Source organism: Pan troglodytes, chromosome 2 (assembly GCF_028858775.2).
Source record: "Pan troglodytes isolate AG18354 chromosome 2, NHGRI_mPanTro3-v2.0_pri, whole genome shotgun sequence".
Classification (NCBI taxonomy): Eukaryota; Metazoa; Chordata; class Mammalia; order Primates; family Hominidae; genus Pan; species Pan troglodytes.
In genome coordinates this window covers 66,848,395-66,870,211 of record NC_086015.1, presented here as the reverse complement: position 1 = coordinate 66,870,211, position 21,817 = coordinate 66,848,395, and the positions used below count along the sequence as shown (strand labels likewise).

The 21,817-nt window shown below is 39.5% G+C and overlaps 1 protein-coding gene across 11 annotated transcripts in view; it reads left to right on the top strand.

Annotated features, from left to right (window-relative positions):
- The first annotated feature begins 3,063 nt into the window (after positions 1-3,063).
- The window catches only part of CADPS (calcium dependent secretion activator), a 475,079-nt gene continuing 456,325 nt past the window's right edge, over positions 3,064-21,817 (top strand). For all 11 annotated transcript variants that reach the window (XM_009445771.4, XM_054682049.2, XM_009445769.4 and 8 more), the window contains exon 1: positions 3,064-3,515. In XM_009445771.4, coding sequence (XP_009444046.2) covers positions 3,081-3,515 — 435 coding nt within the window. In that variant the 5' untranslated portion in view covers positions 3,064-3,080. The remainder of the gene's footprint in view (positions 3,516-21,817) is intronic.

Here is a 21,817-nt window from a genome sequence, read left to right as displayed (position 1 = left end):
CAGAACTGGATGTGGGGCAAACATGCAAGCACATAAAATAGCTTAAGGACATAAATCTTAGGTGTATAAGAATCTATGGTGGAATTCTACTTTTAAAAATAAGAACACAAACATTTACAAGAGGTAGACAAAAGTTAAGAGACTTTGCATGTGTTCTGTGGTCATCTTTTCCCTTGTTTATCAAAATGTACATATAGGGAAGTCACAATCCCTACTTCAGATGCCTCAAAAGTTCTGGTTGGCATATCTTATCTTCAATACTAACAAATATTTAGAATATCTCCAAGTTGACTTTCAGCTAAGGTAAGAGATGTCTTTGAAAGGGTGTATATTTTGAAAGACAGCAATGCTCACCATTTGAAAAAAATATGGAAATATTTCTGGTAAAATCTATGTAAGCCTCTTTGATTGAATACTCTTGGGGGGGGGATTGAGAAGATTGTTAGATTTATGTAAGCAATGTTATGTTTAATACCCAAATCATAGGTTTATGTAATTTACAAAAGGTGGATATTAAGTTTCTATATTAATGACTATACCTGGAAAAAACCCACATAATCCCAAAGGAGTTTGTAAAAATATGAAACAAAACTTTATTACAGCAATTGTGAAATTCCAAGTGTTTTTGTAGATGGAATTCATGGCCACTTTGCCACCAATGTCTGATGTGACAGTATTTAAATGCCTAAAGAGACCTTAGAAGAAATATTTAATCTGTGAATGACCTGTTTCTGGCCTTCAACAGCATCTCCTCCCCAAATCATCACATACTCCTTAATTTGTGTCCTAAACATGGTCCCTTTATTTTGCCAAATGGATTATAATTTCAGCTCTTTCCTCCTCCTGTCACCTACCCATACCCTATTTCCATAACACTCTTTAACCTTACTTGATCCCTTGCCCTATTACTATGGCATTGCAAACCACTTATTCCACTTGCAATACCTTCTCTTTTCACCACCCATGTATATGGTATGTTCCCTTAAGATTTTATTCTCTTCTTTGAGAAATATATGATTCCCTTCACTTCAAGTTGCTTCATTCACGCTAGCTTTTTGCAGTTTACTGACCTGGATTTGTTGATATGTTGCCTCATAATAAGTGCTGTCAATCTTTTTCACATGTTTATGTTGTAGCTCCCAAAGGAGATTATAGACTCTTTAAGAGAATGCCTTCTAAAAATTCTATCTATCCCAAGCACCTAGAACAATGTGTTACTTCATTAAAAGGTGCTGGATAAAGGTTGTTGATCAATTGATTGGCTTACTATATTTTCTGTTCCAGGAAAACCAATACCACATGATTTGAACATCCTTTACTTCTTGAGAAGAATTAAAAAGTGAGGCTGCAAAACTGTCACAATCCCCACACTGCTCAGTTTTTTTTAAATTTTGTGTTGTTACCAAATGTGTGACGGCCACAAAAGTTGTGTCCTTGAGGTATGGTGGTGAAGTCAAATATAAGCCATCCAAGTACTTAACTCAAAAGATCAAACAGAATTGTTGAGGTTAATGTGAAACCAGTTGTTTTGAGTTCATCTGCAGGTCTCAAACAGGTCACTTTACTATCAAAGCTAGTAAAACTCATGGTAAATTATAAAATACATAAAGACAAAAGTGATTTAAACTTTAAACTGATGCTACACTATTAAAATCACTCCCACGAGTATCTACAGATAATTAGAGAACTAGAAAATACATAAATATAGGCGATGAAGTGGAGAGGTCTCTAGATAGCCTAAGTTCTGAAGGTGGCTGGTGGTTTGTTTTCATCCATCTGCGTGCGGGTCGCAGGTTACATTCAGCACGTTGGCCAGCTCCCTCGTTTACCAGGTTTACTGGCCTAAGTGAAAGGAGCACGGGGAAGGCAGGCACCATCTGCTGCTTTGTATTAATAGTTTACCCGAGAGGCAGGGGTGAACAGAGTGCGACAGTCGACGCATTAGATGTTGACGCCGCTGAGTTCTTAGGGTGTCTTTGTCTGATCGCGGGGTCTCCAAGCCTCCACCGAGGCAGAATGGAGGGAGGGTTAAGCAACCAGAAACCCTTCTATTTTTCTGGTAGGCTCACCTCAGCAGAAAGCATTCCCAGGTCTTGGGAACTGAAGAAGATTCATCATAGATTTTGGGGGTGGGGGTAGGCAAGGTCGGGGGCGCTACATAAATGGTTGAGTTGCCTGGTCGAAACACCAATCCATTCAAAATTTGATTCACTTTTATTTTAATTAGACTGGGCGCATGCGGAATAAGTTGCTGGAATCAGAGTTTACACAGGTGGGACAAACACGCTGCCCAGCCCCCACGCCCCCCACGCCCCAGGTGTAAAGAAGCCTGGGGAAAGGAGATGGACCCTTTCTTTCCCGTATAAGATCTCACGGACTTCCTCCTCCTAAGTAAGACCTCTTGATTTAGCGTCTCCAAACAGCCCGCTCGGCTGGTTTCTGGATTTCTCCCTCCCCCAAGAACTTTTTGTCCGCGGGAGGGGAAAAGGGGTTGAGGCAATGAGAGCCAGATATCAACAAAAAAATTATCCACGAAGCTGGCAGGGGAGGAGGGTGGCAAGGTATTGGGGTCAGAAGTACTGAGGCTCTGAGGACGCTCCGCGCTCTCCCACCTCCAGCCCTCTGCAGCAGCCCTTTACGCCGCGGACACGGGAGAGTTAAGCCAATAAACACGTAAGCGCCGCTCCCTCCCCAATCGGCAAGATGCCTCTTCGGCTCTTGGCTGCATCGACAGCTTGCAACACTCGGCATCTTTTCTGGAGGCGCCTCCTTCAGCAGCCGCAGATGGCATCCGGCTGCGGGCTCGGGGCTCGCAATTGATTCTCCCCCTTGCCCACCTCGAGTCCACGGACGCACCTCTCCCTTCCCCTCCTCCCTTCGCGCTTCTGGGTCTGAGCCCAGCTCGCGACCGCCGGGCAGAGGATCAGTCGCGGCGGCCGAGGCTGAGCAGCAGCGCTCTCGCTCCCTGACCTGGGGAGAAGCGCCCACCCGGGAGAGCTGATCCCCGGCTGCCTCCAGCGCCCCCCACCTTTTGCACTCCAAGCCGGGGGCTCCAGAGACCCCGCTCCCCAGGCGCCACTATGCTGGACCCTTCGTCCAGCGAAGAAGAATCGGATGAGATCGTGGAGGAGGAGAGCGGCAAGGAGGTGCTCGGCTCGGCCCCGTCCGGCGCGCGCCTGTCTCCCAGCCGTACCAGCGAGGGCTCGGCCGGCAGCGCCGGGCTGGGGGGCGCCGGCGCCGGAGCCGGGGTGGGTGCAGGCGGCGGCGGGGGCAGCGGCGCGAGCAGCGGCGGCGGGGCCGGGGGGCTGCAACCCAGCAGCCGCGCTGGCGGCGGCCGGCCCTCCAGCCCCAGCCCGTCGGTGGTGAGCGAGAAGGAGAAGGAAGAGTTGGAGCGGCTGCAGAAAGAGGAGGAGGAGAGGAAGAAGAGGCTGCAGCTGTATGTGTTCGTGATGCGCTGCATCGCCTACCCCTTTAATGCCAAGCAGCCCACCGACATGGCTCGCCGGCAGCAGAAGGTAGGTGCGCCTGGGAGGCCCAGGGAGCAGCACCCGGACGTCGCCAGGCGGGCGGGGCGAACAATGGGAGCTGGCGGCGCAGCTGGCGAGGAGGAGCAGGAGAGGTGGAGACCGCGCCCTGGGGAAAGGGCTACGAGGCCCCCTCCCAGCGGCCGGGCTCGCCCAGGCCCAGCCCAACCCAGCCTGGAGCGCTCCTGGAGCTGACTGGGACGGGCGAGGGCCGCGGAGCGCAGCGCCGCTTGCTCGAGCCCCCCCAGCCCGGGAGCGTTGGTGAGCGAGGCAGGCAGGTCCCGCTTTGTGGACCGAGAGGCTCGGGGAGTGATTTGCTGCCCGCGGCGCCCAGAGAGGCCTTGCTCGCTTGCAGGGCTCCCAGCGCTCTCCAGCGGCGGGCGGCTGCGCTCAACTCCGGGCCCGCCCTCCTGGGCGTGCGTTCGGCGGGCGGGGGCAACGGCAGGTGGGGGCGCCGAGGTGGAGGGAGAAGAGCGTCTTGGAGCAGCGCTCCGCTCGCTGGGGCAGAGAGCAACCGCAGGGGCAGGCGGGAGAAAGCAAGCCCAGAAGGCGAAGCTTCCCGTGACTCTGCGAAGGGCACCCTCCTCTCCCTGCCCGGGTCAGCTGATCACCGACTAGCGTCGCCAAAGTGTCCTCGGGCACTGCTTCCTTATGGCTGGAGTTCTCACCAGTCCCCCTGACCCTTCCTCACTGACCCCAGAGCAGGGGCACGCCCTCTGGTCCTTCCGTCCGGGTCAGCCCCTCCGCCGTCCTCTCTTTGACCCTCTTCTCCTCTTCCCAAGGTGACTTCGCCGCCACCTTCTGGCTCGCCTGGGTCCTCCAAGCCCTGCCACTTGCTGCCTTGATAAAGTACAGCTGCAAAAAGCTTCGCAATCAGAGGCATCAAAAGCTTTTTCTGTCTGAGGCTGGGGCAAGGCTGAGGTAGCTCTGGGCTGCCTTTGATGTTAAAAAAAAAAAAAAAAAAAGGCGCCTGTTTCTATCAGCTGTTCTTTAGCTGGAGAAAGGGATGAGGGGTACTGCAAGATGAGGGGCAGTGGCGGGGGGTGGGGACAGAAGAAAAGCAGGCAGGAACCCAGCTGGAGTGAGTTAGTGAAGAAAGTCAGCGTTCTATTCTCTTTTAAATAAATTTGCAGCACTTGAGCTGTCAAAAAAGCTAGTCAAGCCCCACACAGAGGCAGTGTGAGGCCAGTCCTAACCCCATCAAGACTGTGAGACTAGTGTCTTAAAATAGTGAATTTTTCAGTTGCTGCCATTTAAGAACAAATTACATGTTGCTGTAGTAGCATTAGGTTTTCCGTATTTATCCACCCTTACCTTGAGTTAGCACAGATTTCTCTGTTTGTTTTGCTTACATGTGTACACACACCACCCAGCACTGATGATTTATTTCAGCCATCACGAGCTTGGATATCAGTTTCATTAAAAGATAAAACTAATTTCCAGGGTGAGAGACGGGAGGTGGGTTACACACAAGACTCTCCATCTCTATCTGTGGCCCCTTGTTTTTTCAGTTCGTATTTTTGACTGCAGTAGAGCAAAAGTATCCTCAGAGAAGTAAAAGTTTTTGGGATATTATTTTAAGGCTGGATGTTGAGTCCACGGGGCCTAATAGTTCACATTTCAGTTTGGAATTCCTATTGTAATTGTGCCTTTACAGCATGGGAACTTCAACCTCCAAAATCTATCCCAGTAATAACAGCACCAGCCAAAAATATTCCATTCCTTTGACAATGAAAACTGTGACTTTAAGTGTTAGGTCGAAAGGGGTGGGGGAGATGTCTAGAGACATTTATCAAAGTCTCTAGAGGTCTGTCCTTTAAATAGTTGCTTAAGTCCAGAGCTAGCATGGAGAAAGAAATCCCACAGAGACACAGTTCTTCTAAACAGAAACTTCAGTTACTTTAGAGATCATTATAAGGCCAGATTTTTCTGATCTGATTGTATGTTTTACCTGAATCCACTCAAAGCTGTGGTTTTGAGGGGCATGCTGTTTCCATTTTTACACGGGAGCTTAACCTCAGAGAGACTCCAGGACAGATTGATAACACTGACATTTGGTCAAACTATTCTTAGTTATCACAGCAAACTGTTGCTAAATACATATCCCAGTGAAGCTATCCCAGAGCTTTTGGCTATACTGGGAAGCTAAATTTAAACAACAACAAAATATATATATATCTCCTTATTACAAAAAGAAGCTTTTTCACTGGTATATCTGTAAGTTTTTAATGCCTTTCTAGAGGTGTGTTTTGCTCCTTCAAGTAGAAAGCTTAGAACTCTGATTTTTTAAAAATAAGCAATGATTGAGAGTAATTAAAAGGTTTGCATAATCACTGTGGTAAAGTTTAAAGCCAACAAATAGTTGATGAGCTAAAGTTAGTCTTGGAGAAAGATAAACTAGTTGTAAAATAAACATGAGTTTGCAGTAGAATAGAAAAGGATGAACTAGAAAAAGTCAGAGGAAAAATGTAGAGAAAGGGATAGGATGATATGGAGGTCAGAGAGAGAGAGCGAGATCTATGAAAAGGAATTGCTGAATTGTGGAGAAAAGACCATATTGTACAGAGTATAATGCACCGTATGAAACCAAATAATCTATATCACAATACTCACACCACTTTTTCAAGTATCTACTATGTGCACGGCACATAGATCATTTTTTGACGAATAGATTTTATCTTTCTGAACAGCTTTCAATTCACTGAAAAATTGATATAAGGTACAGAGAGTTCCTATATACTCCATATCTAATTTCCCTTCTTAATATCTTACAGTAGTATGGGACATGGGTTACAATGAACTAATATTAATACATTATTATTAACTAAAGTCTGTAGTTTATTCAGATTTCCTTAGTTTTTAGCCGAAGTTATTTTTTTCTGTTCTTAAATCATTTTTTAAATCTCCTAACTCTAACAATGTACAAATTGCCATCCTTGTTTTTAAAAAACTGAGACTTGGAAATTTTGTTATTTGCCTAAAGCACCACGTAGATGGGTAAAAGATGGCAATTGAAGTGAAACATTCTGATTCCAAATCCTATCTTTTTAATATGAGATACTGGCTAGAAATAGTCTAGGATAAAAAGAGCCCTAGAATCCTAACAATATGTCAGGTGTACTTCTTTACCCAGAGTTATTTCTCTCTGAATTGAGAGAGGTCCTCCTTTCTTCCCCTGTACACCCATCAAATATAGTCACTGTGGGCAAAGTGGATGCTTAGGTATAACTTCTTAAAGAATATGAAGGAGAGGGATGGGCTTTTAGTGGGTAAATTTGAACACTAGACTGTATCAACTTTACTATGTTGTTTAAGCTGAAAGGAAAAAGATTTTAGCTCAGAAGAACACTTCCGAAGGAACAGAAGGAGACAGTACCATAATTTGGATAATTTTGGTAATTACTTTGGTTTCACTTTTACTGAGAAAAAGAGCATTCCAACAATCTTCCCAATTAAAGAGGGGACTTTAAACGGACTATCTGAAAAAACATTTTATTATTTACCGGTATATTATGTTACATTACTGTGAATTGAAATATAACATGGCGAAATAATTTATGACCAAAACAAAAACCTCCCCACCAGAATGTAACAATGTATGTTTCAGTAGCTCAGAAATGACAGTTTGGAAAGCAGTTCTTTGCTTTTTCTTCTTCTTTTGTCAGAATGGTAAAGTGAATACCTAGAAGTTGGCATGGCAAAGCTATACCATATGTTTCTAAATTATGTAGTAACGGTGATGGGTGGCTACCTTGTGTGAACTAGCTACTTACAGTGAGGGAATGTAAAAGCAGGCACTGTTAGCAATTCATGTAATATTTAGATTGACATGACCATTTTTTAAATGACATAGGAATTATTCTAATAGTTTAAAATGAGTATTGTGTCTACATACATAGGTATAGTGTACATGTGTGTCTGTGCATGATGGGGGAAAAGGGTAATCCTTAAAACTGTCTATTACACAGCAATTCCTATTTCATTCAAGAGGACAAATGTCTTGTAAGTTCAAGCTACTCATTTCTGTATGATTCAGCTTGTATTTGCCCATGAAATTATGGCTAATGTTGAGTCATAGCCATAGAAATTCTCTCCTTATTCATTTACTTGGGCTTATTTGGGCAAGACTAAAAAGCCATACCTTACATAAAAAGACCTAGTGCTAGCTAACTATATATGTGTGTGAGAGAGAGCGCAAGTATGTGTGTGTTTTGAATCAATAATAAAGTTGTCTACTCAGATATATTTTGAGGCACTTAGGTCTACCCAAAATGCTTAAGGTTTGCTTTGTTAGTGCAATATATGACTTGCATTCTAAAAAAAATTCTACCTTTTGAGAGAACAAAGTGACGATTAAACCAATTTTTCTTCAAACAGAATTGTTTCTCTTCATCAGGGGAAGAACTGAATTATTTAAATGGGCTTGTTGGCATTCTCCCCTCCCCATTTTCCTTGGTGCATTGGGAAGCCGCTGTTATGCACTGATAGCAGAGACTTTCTGAAGATGCGGAATACCATGAGAGGTTCTTGCCTCATTACACCCCTAGCATAGGCTTATGATTCCCTAAAACTGGACCGAAGAACAAAGGAAATTAAATGTTTCATTCCTGAAGAATTGCACTGAGTAAAATGATAAGAGTCAAATGACTTAGGGATCTTCCCACTGCAAAAGCAAATTTAATAAACAATCGTAAGCTATCATGTTGAAATATAACCAGCATCTGTGATTTGGGGACAGGTGTCTATAAAGCTTAAGCTGGAATGATGAGAGTTCTAACCTAGAAATAAGTTCTAAATAACTGACCAGTTACTCATTGCACTAAGCGCTCACCCAGGCTTGATGGCAGAAGAAATTGGTACTTGTGAGATGTGGTTCCTGAATTGGGGGAGCTTCTAGTTTGGAAGATAACATATATGTCAAATAAGCTGAATAAGAAAGTTTTAGTTGTAAGACGCTGATTAGAAGTACTAAAGTGGGGAAGGAAGAAAGAAGAGTGCATGCACACACAGGATTGGATACAATAGTAGAAAAAATCTTCATAGAGAAAGTAGACTAGGGTTAGGTCTTTAAAAGTTAATTTCATTTGAGTAAGCATAGGAAAAACAGGTATTGCAGTCTGGAGAAGAACACTAGGTAGCAGAAATGTGGAAAAGAGTCACTGTTAGGCAATGTCAGTCAGATTCTGTTGGTTCTAAGTGACAGAAACCCAGCACAAGTGGCTAAATCAAAAAAGAGGTTGAGTGACTTACTGGTTCATGTAAGTGAAGAGACTGGTACAGAAGTGACTGCAGGAATGGCTGGATTTAGGAGGCTAAATGACTTCCATATCAGAATGAAAAAAGCTAGATGATGAAGGGAAAGGATATACAGATTTAGCTTCCATAATCCAAAAACATAATATCTGAAATGCTCTAAAATCTTTTTGATCATGACATGATGCTCAATAGAAATGCTCATTGAAGCACTTTGGATTTCAGATTTTTGGATTAGGGATACTCAACCAGTATGACATAAATATTCTAAAATCCTTTAAAAATTCAAAACACTTCTGCTCTCAAGCACTGAGGATAAGGAATACTCAACCTATATTTTGAAACCTGTGTTTTAGCTCAAACCCTGCCACTAATGAACCACTGATTGTAGGCAAGACTCTGGGATAATTTCTAAATCTCTCATGTGGAGATGGGGATGGACAAGCTTTGGATAATTTCTAATGTCCTCTCCAGATATAGGAGTTGATAGTTCTTTCTGGACAATGAGATTACTTTTTACCAAGACTTACAAATTCATTCAAAGTTGTATTTGGTATGTTTTTACATTACAAAATAAGACAGTGTCTTAAAGAATCCAAGATGGTTAGAGATGAGGTTAGATTTCATTAGTCCAGCTCTCTAAATCTTCACATAAGGTGAAATTTCAAAAGGCTATAAGACAGCAGACTACATGAGAGATTGCAAACTGGGGCCTGTGGGCTGAAATTGATCTACAAATGCATTTCGTCCACAAAGTGCTTTTCAAATTTTGAATTAGTTCTCAACATTTAAAACTATCAAAATATTTCACATAAAAAATCTGGATTTCTGGCTTCTCTTACAAGTGGAAGACATGACAACACTGGGCCTGAGTTTTTATGGATTTGCAAAAAGGGATGGAAATAAGACTACCCAACCATCATTTAAATAATAGAATGTTAATCACTTTTAACTAAACTGGTCCAAGATACCCATCCACCATATAAATCTGCATGGTAGGATATAAGCTGTCTGGTTCTTGCCAACACCATCTCCTTTTACAATTGCTTAACAAGTATCAGTGATCTGACCCTGGCCCCTGTAAAGCATCCAAGAGAAGGACCTGAAATTTAGAACTGTGTGTTCCCTGTCTTTGGCAACTGCAGTACTTTTCTTGTTTTATAGTTTTTGCCAAATTGGAGGGCCGATGATCAAAATTATTACTTTTTCATTTGTCAGTCTAGGCATGTGATATGATTTCTGTTTTTAATAGATGAGGAAAGGGGGATGAATTCAGCCAATGCATTGAGTCTAGCCCTTGCTATTGATATATTGATGGACAGTGAAGGACAGTGGTTAAGGGTATACACTGTGAAATTAGAATGCCTAAGTTTGCTTTCTTGCTGTACCCTTATCTCGCTCTGTGATCTTAGACAATTAACCTCTCTGAGGCTCAGTTTACTCATGAATGAAATGGGAATTGTAGTGGTACCTTGATCATTGGGTTTTTGTGAAAATTAATTGAGATAATATAGTAAAGCTGTTAAAATAATATCTGGAATATGTAAGTGCAATACAAGTGTTAGCTCTTGTTATTGCTAAGTTGATATGTGCAGTGTTTTTATCTGAAAGGACTGGGCAAGTTAATATATATGAAGTACTAGCCATCACAAGCCTTATATTCATTATTGCTATTATCATCATGAAACAGTATGGAGGAGTTTGGTGAACTAAAATGCAAGAATACCAGAAGGCAGGTAGTTATTAGAGTATTACCTATAAACCAGATGGGGGTCCAGGGTACAATACATCTCTGTTCTTTCACTTTTGTTGAGACATTTCACTTGTATTTCTTTGAACAAAAAACAGGGACCCATTTGTCTGGCTTCAAAAGCTCACTTTGAACAAAAGTAACATGGATAGAATTCATAGGAGATATTTTAAATGGCTAATGCCAAGCACATGTAGATGGGAAGATTTGCCACAAGTTCATCAGAAGACTCAGATAAAGGGGTCTTGGGTCACTCAATTGGTAAGTGATGGGATCCTCAGAGTTCCTTATTTTCTTCATAGCCACTATGAGGAAAGGCACTATGCTCGTTATCATTGAATAGGTCACCGGCCTTTTTCAAGTCCTAATATTTTTGTCCTCAATCCAAATAGCTCTTTTAAAAATGTTGGTTTACACTAATGATATTGACTATGATATTGACTATTACCATATTGATTGTTACCATTAAAAATGATCTCATAAAATGCTTTTATGTTTGTGTAGAGAGTAAATTCTAAGCATATATATGTTCAAAACTTTATATATCTAGATAGAGTAAGACTCGCATAAGTAGGTAATATGCAATAGAGTACAGAGACTAAGACCTCTAACTCTGTGGACTATCAGTCCCTGGTTCAAATTCCTGGTCAGCTCTGTGACATGTTGACTTTGTGACCCTGGGGACATTATCTATGTCTTTACTTCTTAGTTTCCTGATCTGTAAAATGGGGAAAAATTATTAAGCATTGTAAGAGAAAAAACATGTTAGTTGCTTAAAATCTTTAATATGGGGTACATGGACAAATATTATCAGTAACAGTAAAAATAGTATTCTTGCATTTTAGTTCACCAAACTCCTCCACAGTATTTCAGACTACAATATCTTTGCTCATACTGTTTCTTATTGCAAAATGTCGTCCTCAGCTTTCTTCACGCGATTCACTCTTGTTCATCCTTTAATTATTATAACTCAAGTGTTATCTCCTTTAGGAAACCTTACTCAAAGCTTTGTAGTGGGCTAAGTATTGCCATAACTCCTTAGTCAATCTTTTCTTTTACCTCCTGTAGTTTATATTTAAATTACCCTTTTTACACATGCCTATCACTCACTAGACTGTAAGATTCCCGTCTCCCAAAACAGTACCTGACATGTAGTAGGTGTTCAGTAAGTGTTCTACTGTTGAGACTTCACACTGATGCTTTATTTCCTAGAGAGCTTCTAAAGAGAGGAAATAGTCTAAAATACAGTCACCTTTATTACAGAGACGTTGTCTCTATAATTTTTACTTTTATAAAAGCTTCTCAGAGTGAACCAATTACCAAATGGCTTCAAAATAAGTTACGTTACAGAAACATGCTATCTATTACCTTTGACTTTGTTTGTTAATACCAAAAAGTGACAAATTTCTAGATCCAATATAGAGAAAAGTCTTCTTTATGAATCCCTTGCAATAGGTGAATCCTAGTTGAACTTGAATCACCATAGTGTGTGTTTAAGTGATCAAACATTAAAATCAGCAGAAGCCAAAGAAATAAGTTTTCATATTGGGTGTGCGTTTTTTAGTGCATTTCATTTGGGTTAGTGAAAATTAGGCTGTTTAATTTACCATCAGCCACAATGTTGCCAAAGTTGTATCACAGAACCTGTAAGTTCTACATATTTAGGCATAAATAAATGTGCTCATTTTCTCTACTTTTATTCTCTTACAGGATTTTGGCATTATTTTCTGTTATTTTATTGTAAGCTGCCTAAAGTCCTTTCTGGGTGTAGTTAAGGTATAAATAAATAATAACTACAGAGCTACTGCATATTGGATATGGTAATAAGAATATGCTATGTAGAAAACATCAATAAAAAGTAAAACTGCTTCTTAGATACGGACTTTTCTGATACATTTCACTAGTCAAAGAAAATTATTTTTGCTGTGTTATTCCTTTTATTTTAACAAGTGGGAAAAAGGTTTGAAAATAAATTGAATTATCAAGCCCTCAAGTGTTCCCATCTGCTGTCTGCCATTCTAAAATTGAGAGATATGAAATAAATTGATAATATATTGATGTCTTTTCAGCAGCCCATGGGAGGAAAATATTAACTCATCACGTGCTTCTCAGAATTACTTCTGTGCAGTAAAAAAGTTCTGGGATAATTAGAAGTTAACTTTTTTTTTTTTTTTTTTTTTAATCCTTAAGTGTTCCAGGAGCACATGCTAAGTTACAAACCCTAAGGGAGTGGTGATGCTTTTAAAAAGACAATGGGATTTTGGCAAACATGCCAAGTGGTCCAGAGAATCTACTATGCCTCTTAAGAAAGCAAAGGGAAAATACTGAAAATTCTTGCAAATAATTATGCCTTCTGTTGCCCATGTAGAAAAACAGCTTTTTGGTGAGGATGGTAGGCATAGAGTTGTTTAAGCAAATGAGTTGAAATATATCCTGAACATCTACATTGGCGATTTTTCTGACAAGTATAGCAACTGTTGTCTATAAGGCAGTGTGTCATAACATACTGTGTTCAAAACATTTCTTGGGGGTTCTTCCATATTCAAGTTTTGTTTGTTATACATCATCAGACAATGTTGTTTGAGCCACTTCTATGTATGAGAAACTCACTAGATCCTGTAGAAAAAGTATGTAAAGTCATTTTAGATGGCCTTCCTGACCTCTAGGAACCTAGCAATCTGGTTGAGAAGTTGAGATACACTGACGTAGACTAAGTCAGGATAGTGTGAGTGTCTGAATCGTAAATATTGGTGTTTTCTAGATTTCCATTCTTGGCTCTTGTTATGGGTTTATTATGTTCCCCCCAAATTTATATGTCAAATTCCTAACCCCCACTGCCTCAGAATATGACTTTATTTGGAAGATTAAGATGAGGTCATTAGGGTGGGCTATAATCCATTATGACTGATGTCCTTATAAAATGGGGAAATCTGGACCCAGAGATATGCACACACGGAGAAGGCCACGTGAAAAGGAAGACAGATTGGGGTGATGCTTCTACAAGCAAGGAACACCAAAGATTGTCAGCAAATTACCAGAAACTAGGGGAGAGGCATGGAACAGATTCTTACGCCTCAGAAGGAGCCTACTCTGATGACACCTTGATCATCACCTAGCCTCTGACAATATCTGTTGCTCAAGCTACCCAGTTGGTGATTCTTGGTTATTGCAGTCCTAACAAAGACAGCCCTCTTCTTCTGTCCATACCATCTGTCTCAGCAACTTCATCCCTAATCATGACTTTAGCTACTAACATCTCTACACTTAAAATTTGCAAATCTTTTGTCTCCAGCATAGGCCTCTTGCCAGACTGCCAGACCCATACATTTAGCCATTTGTATCAGTGCTGCTAAAGGTGTGGCCACAGACAGGTGCAGGTCAGTGAATGCTTTGTAAAGAGCTTGGACTAGAATGTAAATCAACTCATTACCTTCTTCTGCAAGGAAAGTCTTCCTATAAAAGTTGTCAGCTGTATTGAGTAGTATGCATAGTGACTAAATTGATGTAATTTCTGGTATAAGCACTTTATCTCAGTGAGGGCCAATAAGAAGTAGTTCACAGATGACACAGGTCTACAGAGCACACTTGGAGGAGCATTGACCTCCATGGCATCTCCTTTCAATGTCCTCACACCATTCAATGATACAATTTTTCTTCTCATCCAGATTCTTTCCCCTTATATTTTCTAACTCAGTGAATGGCCACCCAGTGGCGCTACCATATAACTGAGCTGGCCAAGGCACAAATGTGCAACTCATCTTAAAATCTTTTATTGTTCATCCTCACCACAAAAGAATGCATGTGTTTGCAAATTGTTTGATACCATTGTTTCAAACAATGGCTGAGAATTCTTCTGTAGCTTTCTGTTGCCTGCACAGGATAAAATCGAAACTTACTTCCATGGCCTAAGTAGATCTTTGCTCCCCATCCATGCTTAACTACTTCAGTTTTCCTGCACACACCCTTCGCTTCAGCCCGTTAAGCCACTTAACATCCCTGTGCTGTCCATTGCTCTTTGTGAGCCTCAGTATCATTGCACTCCTGCTTGAAAAGCCCTCCCTTGCCTTTCATTACTTTCCTAGGTAGAAGGTAACACTCAGTTATAAGGTATAGGAATAAATAGTTAGCATTCATTGGCCTTTTACCCTGTGTAGTCACTGTTCTGTATATTTACAAGCCTTATCTCTTTATTTAATTATTTAATCTTTATAGATTATTTAATCTTTATAGCAACCTTATAAGATAGGTACTAATCATCCCAATCCTACAGAAGAGGAAACCAAGAGGAAAAGCAGATAAGCAATTTGTCTTAGGTCACAGATATAGCACATGGGTTGGGGCCAAGGCAGTCTGACTCCAGCCTTCACACTTAACCATGTACTATGTTAACTACATTGAGGCATTCAGCACACCTTACTTCAATGTATAACTGTTCTTTTTCTTTCTCCTGACTGCAGAGATCATTTAGTCTCCCCAGGTGTCTGACAGATTGTATGTATATATAATAGGTGTTCAATAAATAGGTGATACATGAGTTCGTGATTGTTGGTTCATAACTATTCAGAATAGTAATATATATTCTCTACAATTTGTAGCCTGTCCACTGAGATTATCTCATTGCTTCATTAAAACAGCCCTTTGAGTATATGTGAGACGAGTTATAAATTCCCGTTTTGTAACAAGTAAAAGTTAGGTCCAGAGAAGTCCCACTGGTTGGAATGGGCTACAGAGCACCAACCTGGGCCACTTAACTGCACCTAGGGCTTCCTCCCATTGCACTGTCAGACTTGAATTTACAGTAAGAATGGCCTGGGCCATTTTAGACTTTTTAAAAAATTGCTTCCTTTTATGTAATCTTTATTTTATTGCAGAATTGTGAAAGTCATAGTGATTCACGCTTTTAGAGGGTCCACCCCACCTCATAAAACATTTAAATGTATGTCACATTTCACATCTACTTGGTTATTGAAAAAACTGGAATGTATGTTTTTCAATCTTGCTTTTGAAGCTATTTGTCTATATAATAAATGACTATGATTTCTCAGGAATCATGGTGCATTCAGAGGAATCCCTGAAAACTTAAACCTTGGCAGGGCACAGTGGCTCACACCTGTAATCCCAGGTCTTTGGGAGGCCGAGGTGAGTAGATCACAAGAGATTGAGACCATCCTGGCCAACGTGGTGAAACCCTGTCTCTACTAAAAATATAAAAATTAGCTGGACATGGTGGTGCGTGCCTGTAACCCCAGCTACTCGGGAAGTTGAGGCAGGAGAATCACTTGAACCCGGGAGGCGGAGGTTGCAGTGAGCCGAGATAGCATCACAGCACCCCAGACTGGCGACAGAGCAAGACTCTGTCTAAAAAAAAAAAAAAAAAAAAAAAAAAAAAAAACCACTGTTTTCAATGCTATCAATATTTTTATGAGGACTAAATTTAGCAATTAATGGAGTCAATATGTGTTTGGAAGTCACTTAATTGAATATTAATTTAGATTTTTCATGTTTATTCCTACATTTTGAAGACTATATTTAGGATCTTGGATTTTTTTTTTTAGCTCCTTGGAGAGTTCCAAGCCTCCAGTCCCTATGTCTCTCCTGCCTAATGAATGAAATAGCCTTTTGCCAGGCTTGTTGGAAGAAGTGGTATTTGAACTAAGCCTCAAGCTGACTGAGATCAAGTGATAGCAGTGTGATACATTTTGAGAGGAGGGAAGGATACTTTCAACTCTCTTTAGAGATGAGATAATGCAAAGCAAGTTTGAGGACATATGAACAGACAAATATAATTGTATAAGATTCCAGTATTGGATAGAAAATAAGAACAAAGGTTGGTTCATGATGGTAGATGCCCTTCACCAAGGTAAGGGGATTAAGGAGTGGGAGACTTCACACTGTAGGCAATGGAGAACTGCTGAAGAATTCTGAGCAGGACAACGACATGACCAATGTAGCATTTTAAGAAGATTAAGTGAAATGTGTGGAAGCTATGGGGAAAGGAGAGAAAAGAAGAATATAAATGTCTTCACACTGTGAGAAAAGGTCGTGAATGAGGCTTGAATGTTTTATCCAGCACAGATCAGTTTTATAATTTTGTGGGGAGATTTGTACAAAAATCTTAGAAAATCAATGCCTATATGTAGAAGTATCTTGAATCAATAGTTCAAAGGCATTTCCCTACAGCAATTGTTGATCTTTGTCTTCATTTTATTAGAGTAACTTTATGTACTTGTCACAATGTGTGGGCTATGAATGTTCTTTTTTTTTTTTTTACAAATTCTAAAAATGTAAAGCAAGGTGCCTGCCCTTTAAGTTATATTTAATTTCAGTGACCGATATTCTGATATGCCCCTGCAGGTGCAAAAACTCTCCTGCATAACATTGTGAAGCACATAATGACACTTGGACAAAGCTCATATGGTTGAACCTAGCATAATTTCAGAAAATGTACATGTGATTCCATCTGGCTTCCAGCTGACCTAAAGGATGCAGATGGAGTTTAATTTAGCCCCAAGAAAGCATAAACCCCACAATAAACCCAGGTTTATGTCAAGCCCATAGAAGGAGAGAGGAGGAGGCATGACTTCTGGTGTTGGTTTGGAATCTGGGGAGAAAACTTTGAGTGTGCCCAAGCACACTAAAATAGAATCTTGGATTTGTCCTTTCTCCAACATGATTTCATCCCCCAAACCAACCTAAATTTGCATAGGCACCCAGAGAATAGGGAACGTTCAAGCTCCCTGCCCTTTCTCACTCCTCCCCAAGTGGAAAGAGTCTTATCTTAGTGGTAAGATTACAGAAAAGTTATTGTATGGACCACATGTAGTGGTTAGTGTTATTTGCATAAATAGGAAGCATAAGATTCCTGATCCTCTGTCTATTCTTGCACATTCTTTGGTACCATCTTTTCTATCTTTTATGTGTTAATAGAGGTGGTAAGATTTGTATCTGGGCATAGGAGTAGAGAAAGGCTCCAGCCCAGTCTTTGAAAGTTTTAATATAGTGATTTTACAGCTGGCCGTTGACCAACGTGGGTTTGAACTGTGCAAGTCCAAGGATTCAAAATATAATATTAGCAGGATGTGAAACCCACATATAGGGAGGGCTGACTTCCTATGCAGGTTCCACAGGGCCAACGGTGAGACTTGAGTATATGCAGATTTGGAGATTTTAGTGTATGCCAGAACGGGACGGTCCTAGAACCAATGTCCTGCAGATACTGAGGGATGATGGTATTTTCCATTTGTCATCATCATCTGTCATTATAGCTCTCTTAAGAGAATAGGAGATTTTGGTTTACGGTAAGATTCAGATATTCCTGGATCACCAGGTCATTACATCATCTGAAAGGCTTCAGAACACTACACTGTTTACCAAAGGCTTACAGCCTGCTTCCTGGAGGAGGCTGCATTTGCAGCTGAGGAACAAATAGGATTTGAACCTGGGTAGGAAGGAGAACAGATATGCTAGGGGCAGCGTGAGCAAAGACAGAAGCCAAGCAAAACTACAGTAAAAAGCATATAAAAGCCACATGATCGGAAAGGTAGCTTAGGATCAGGTAGCGGTAAACACTGAATGTTACTAGACTGTCAGTTGTCCTTTATTTGGTAGGCAGTGGGGAGCCTTTGAAAATGATCTGTACCTCTGAGTAGCTCCAGTGGAAATAACACTAAACCAAGGCAGAGGGCCCATCAAAGATAATGTAGACTTCTGGGTGATTGGCAAATAGAGAGTGATTGGCCTTGACCTTGTCTTGAAGTGATGTGTTTTCCTATAAGGCACTTTGAGGCTTTATTTTCTGAAGAATATTGTCAACACAAACCAATATCTCATTTGCAAAGGACATGATTTGCTCCAGCATTTTTCCATGGCCAGATTAGAAACAACTCCCTATGAGTTTTGACAAAAGCCCCACATAATTTGTCAGCCTTCCTGTTTGCCTGGCAGTGGAGAAAAGGATTTCTTTCTACTATCTTCTTTCCACAGGCAGCCTATGTATTGCTGTGTATTATGATTCAGCAGTATAGACCTTCAAAGTAAACAGACACTGGTTAAGATGTGCACTTGTTTCAATTAATCAGAAGCACGTCTCCCCCCGAAGCAGCAGTTCTAGACAATTGTAGATTTGCCATTTAGTCCAAAGAGCTTTTCATAGTTTTCTTTCTATGTGGAGAGCCCAAAGCTATCTTTCAGTCAATATTCAATTAGTATTTGAGTCGGAAGGCCATGCTGAGCTCTTAAAGAGGGGCGTAATGTGTCACTTGTTCCCGCCTCCATTTGCTTGTGTGTGGAAAACAATCCATTACTTATCACTAAAGAAATACAAGTCTGCTGCAGCATAAGTTAAATATTAGACCAAATTAATAATATGTGTTTACTTCCTTATGACCTGGCAATAAATAAATTATAGTGTAAGAATCACTGGAAAGGACAAACCAAATTCAACATTATATATATTGTATATGCCCAAATTTAGGGAGATTTGTGATGCAGAACATTTACCCTTTCCCTAATCACAGCAAGAACTCTGTGCATTTCTGTCTTGTGTACTCATCCAAATGCTTTTATATAAAGCTTTCTCTAATCACTATCCTTTGGCATAGTCTTTTGTTTCCAGCACAATCTATTACTCAATACTATCTTTGTCATTGAGCTATGGTTTCAGAACAATAAAAATTCACTCCTAAGTTTTTTTAAAAGTCCAAACATTTTCTATAAATATGATAGCAACAAAGGTGTCTAGAATACAGTAATTTTTTTATTTGCAAATTAACCTGCCTATCATAAAGCAGATTTTTAAGGAAAATAGTGATATGAGACATTTACGTTGGATGAGAATTTACACTTGTTTCATAACCTTGAACTCAAGCAACACATATCATTAAAGTAATGTGGATAAACTACAAATTTACGCAGTGTGTTTAATCAGCATGAACAGCCAATTGAAGTTCAAATGAAGCTTTTGATTGTACATTTTAAATATAATATCTACATATCCCATTTTTAGTAGACACAATTGGTTACCTAATTGTTATTCATTCCCCAATTCCAAACAGACTTGTAATTTTTTCAGGTATGAAAAATTATACCCCATTCCCAGCTTTAGAAGTAGATACAGCTGAGTTCAGACCCATCGACACACAGCACTATACTGGAATACAGCTGGCTCACAGGTGCCCAGGTGATCCAAGTTGATCCAATCAGACCAAAGTGGAGGACTTGCATTCCATGCTTAGGGGAGAAGTTTTGGGGCTCCTCTCCTGATGGACTATGGAAGGAAGCATGTATCATAATTGGTACTGGCAGCCATCTTAGAACCATGAGGAGACTCAATTTAGGCTGAAGCCAAGGCTGAATATAGTGAAGTTGCTGAACTATGGAAATAATTTGAGTTCCTGATGACAATAATGGGCCACATACACCATTAAGCCAGATCTGGAGCCCACCTTTCATCTGGACTTCCAATAAAATAGTAAATTTTCTTGTTGTGTAAGTCAGTTTGAGCTGTAGTTTTTCTTATTTACAGTAAAAATTTGTTGACCTCCTGCTGTATTTCTCTTTAGAACAGGAATTCTGGGATTTATTAATCTTAACTCTTTATTTTGAATATGTTTAGACAAAAGTGGAAATATAATCATATTTGTAGGAAGCAGCTTCTTATTTCTTCCTAACTCCCTAGATATAATTTAGTTAAAACCAAAAAGCAAAAACTTCATTGTAGATGTAAATCATGTTTTAGCATAAAGTAACTTTTATTATAACTAAAGAGATAAGCAAAATGAATTCATTAAAATATTAAATTTTACAGTTTCTATAAACAAAAATAAACATTTTTATAGAAAAGTATATGGAAATACATAAAATAAAAATTTTTTAAAGTCACCTAATTTTACCACCCAAAGACATCCATTATGCACATAATATATATTTATACATCTGCATGGATATATAGAGGTTAATATTATATATGCTTTTATATAAAAGTAATATTTCTACATATATTGCTTTGCAACCTACTTTTTTGCACAACATTATATATAGGAAATGTTTCCATGTCAGTAAATATGAAAAACCATGTCATTCTTCTAAATGACTTTGTAGCAATCCATTTTATGGATGTAACATTATTTAACTGGTTGTATTGATTTCTCTTTCTTTTTTTACTACTATATACATTCTGCAGTAAGCATCTTTGTGTACTTACCTTTCTACACTTCTTCAAATATATGTGTCTTTAATATAAAGAATATATAAATTTAAAATGCTGTTACCAATTTCCAAAGCATCTGTAGAAATTTACACTCCCACTAGTGGAGCATGAGTGAGTCTCATTTCCCATGTTAAAACTGGACATTATTTTCTGCTTTGCCAACTCGATGCGTTATTTTTAAAATTCTGTATTTGCATTTCTTTTTTACATATTTATTGTCTCTTTATATTTTTTGTTTCACAAATTCTGTTACCTTCCATCCATTGTTATGCTTATTTGTTTTTAAGAGCTATTTCTATTTTAGTGGTATTAACATTGTCATATTTGTGCAATTTAAGTTTTGTCATTTGTGGTGGACCGTTTTTATGTTTGTTATGTTGTTCGACATATTTATGTCTAGCTGAACAGAATTTTTGAATGCAGTAAAATCTATCTACTTTTCCTCTTTATAATTCCTGGGTTTCATGCAATGAAAGACCTTCTCTATCCAAAGACTATAAAACTGCTCATACCTATCTTCTTCTACTACTTATAGTGTTTTTTTTTACCTTTATATTTTTTACTCATTTGAAATTTGTATTGGTGTAATGAATGACGTATGAATGACTTTTCAGTTGACTAGCCAGTTCAACATCATAGATTAAATCTATTTGCTCTCTAGTTGTGTTAAATGCATAATGCAAATGTCAAATGCACTAAATTTTTATTGTATTAATATTATTAATATTTGAATTTATTTTTGAGCTCCTGGTAGAAAGCCATTGATCTAATTTTCTCTTCCTGTACCATAACTATGGTGATTCAATCATTGTAGGTTTATGACAGTTTGGCTACATTGATAAAGTTCCTTTTATTATACTTTTCAGAATATCCATGACTCTTCTTGCATTTTTTTATTCTTTGGAAAAATAATTTTTAATGATTTTATCAGTTTTAAAATAAAAGATTGCTTGGATTTTCACCTAAATTCCATGGTCTCTGTAGATTAACATAAAGAAAGCTGATATATTTATGACATTGAAACCCCATCCAGGAACTAGGAATATCTCTGCATTGATTCAAAAGTTTTCGATGTGCCTCAAT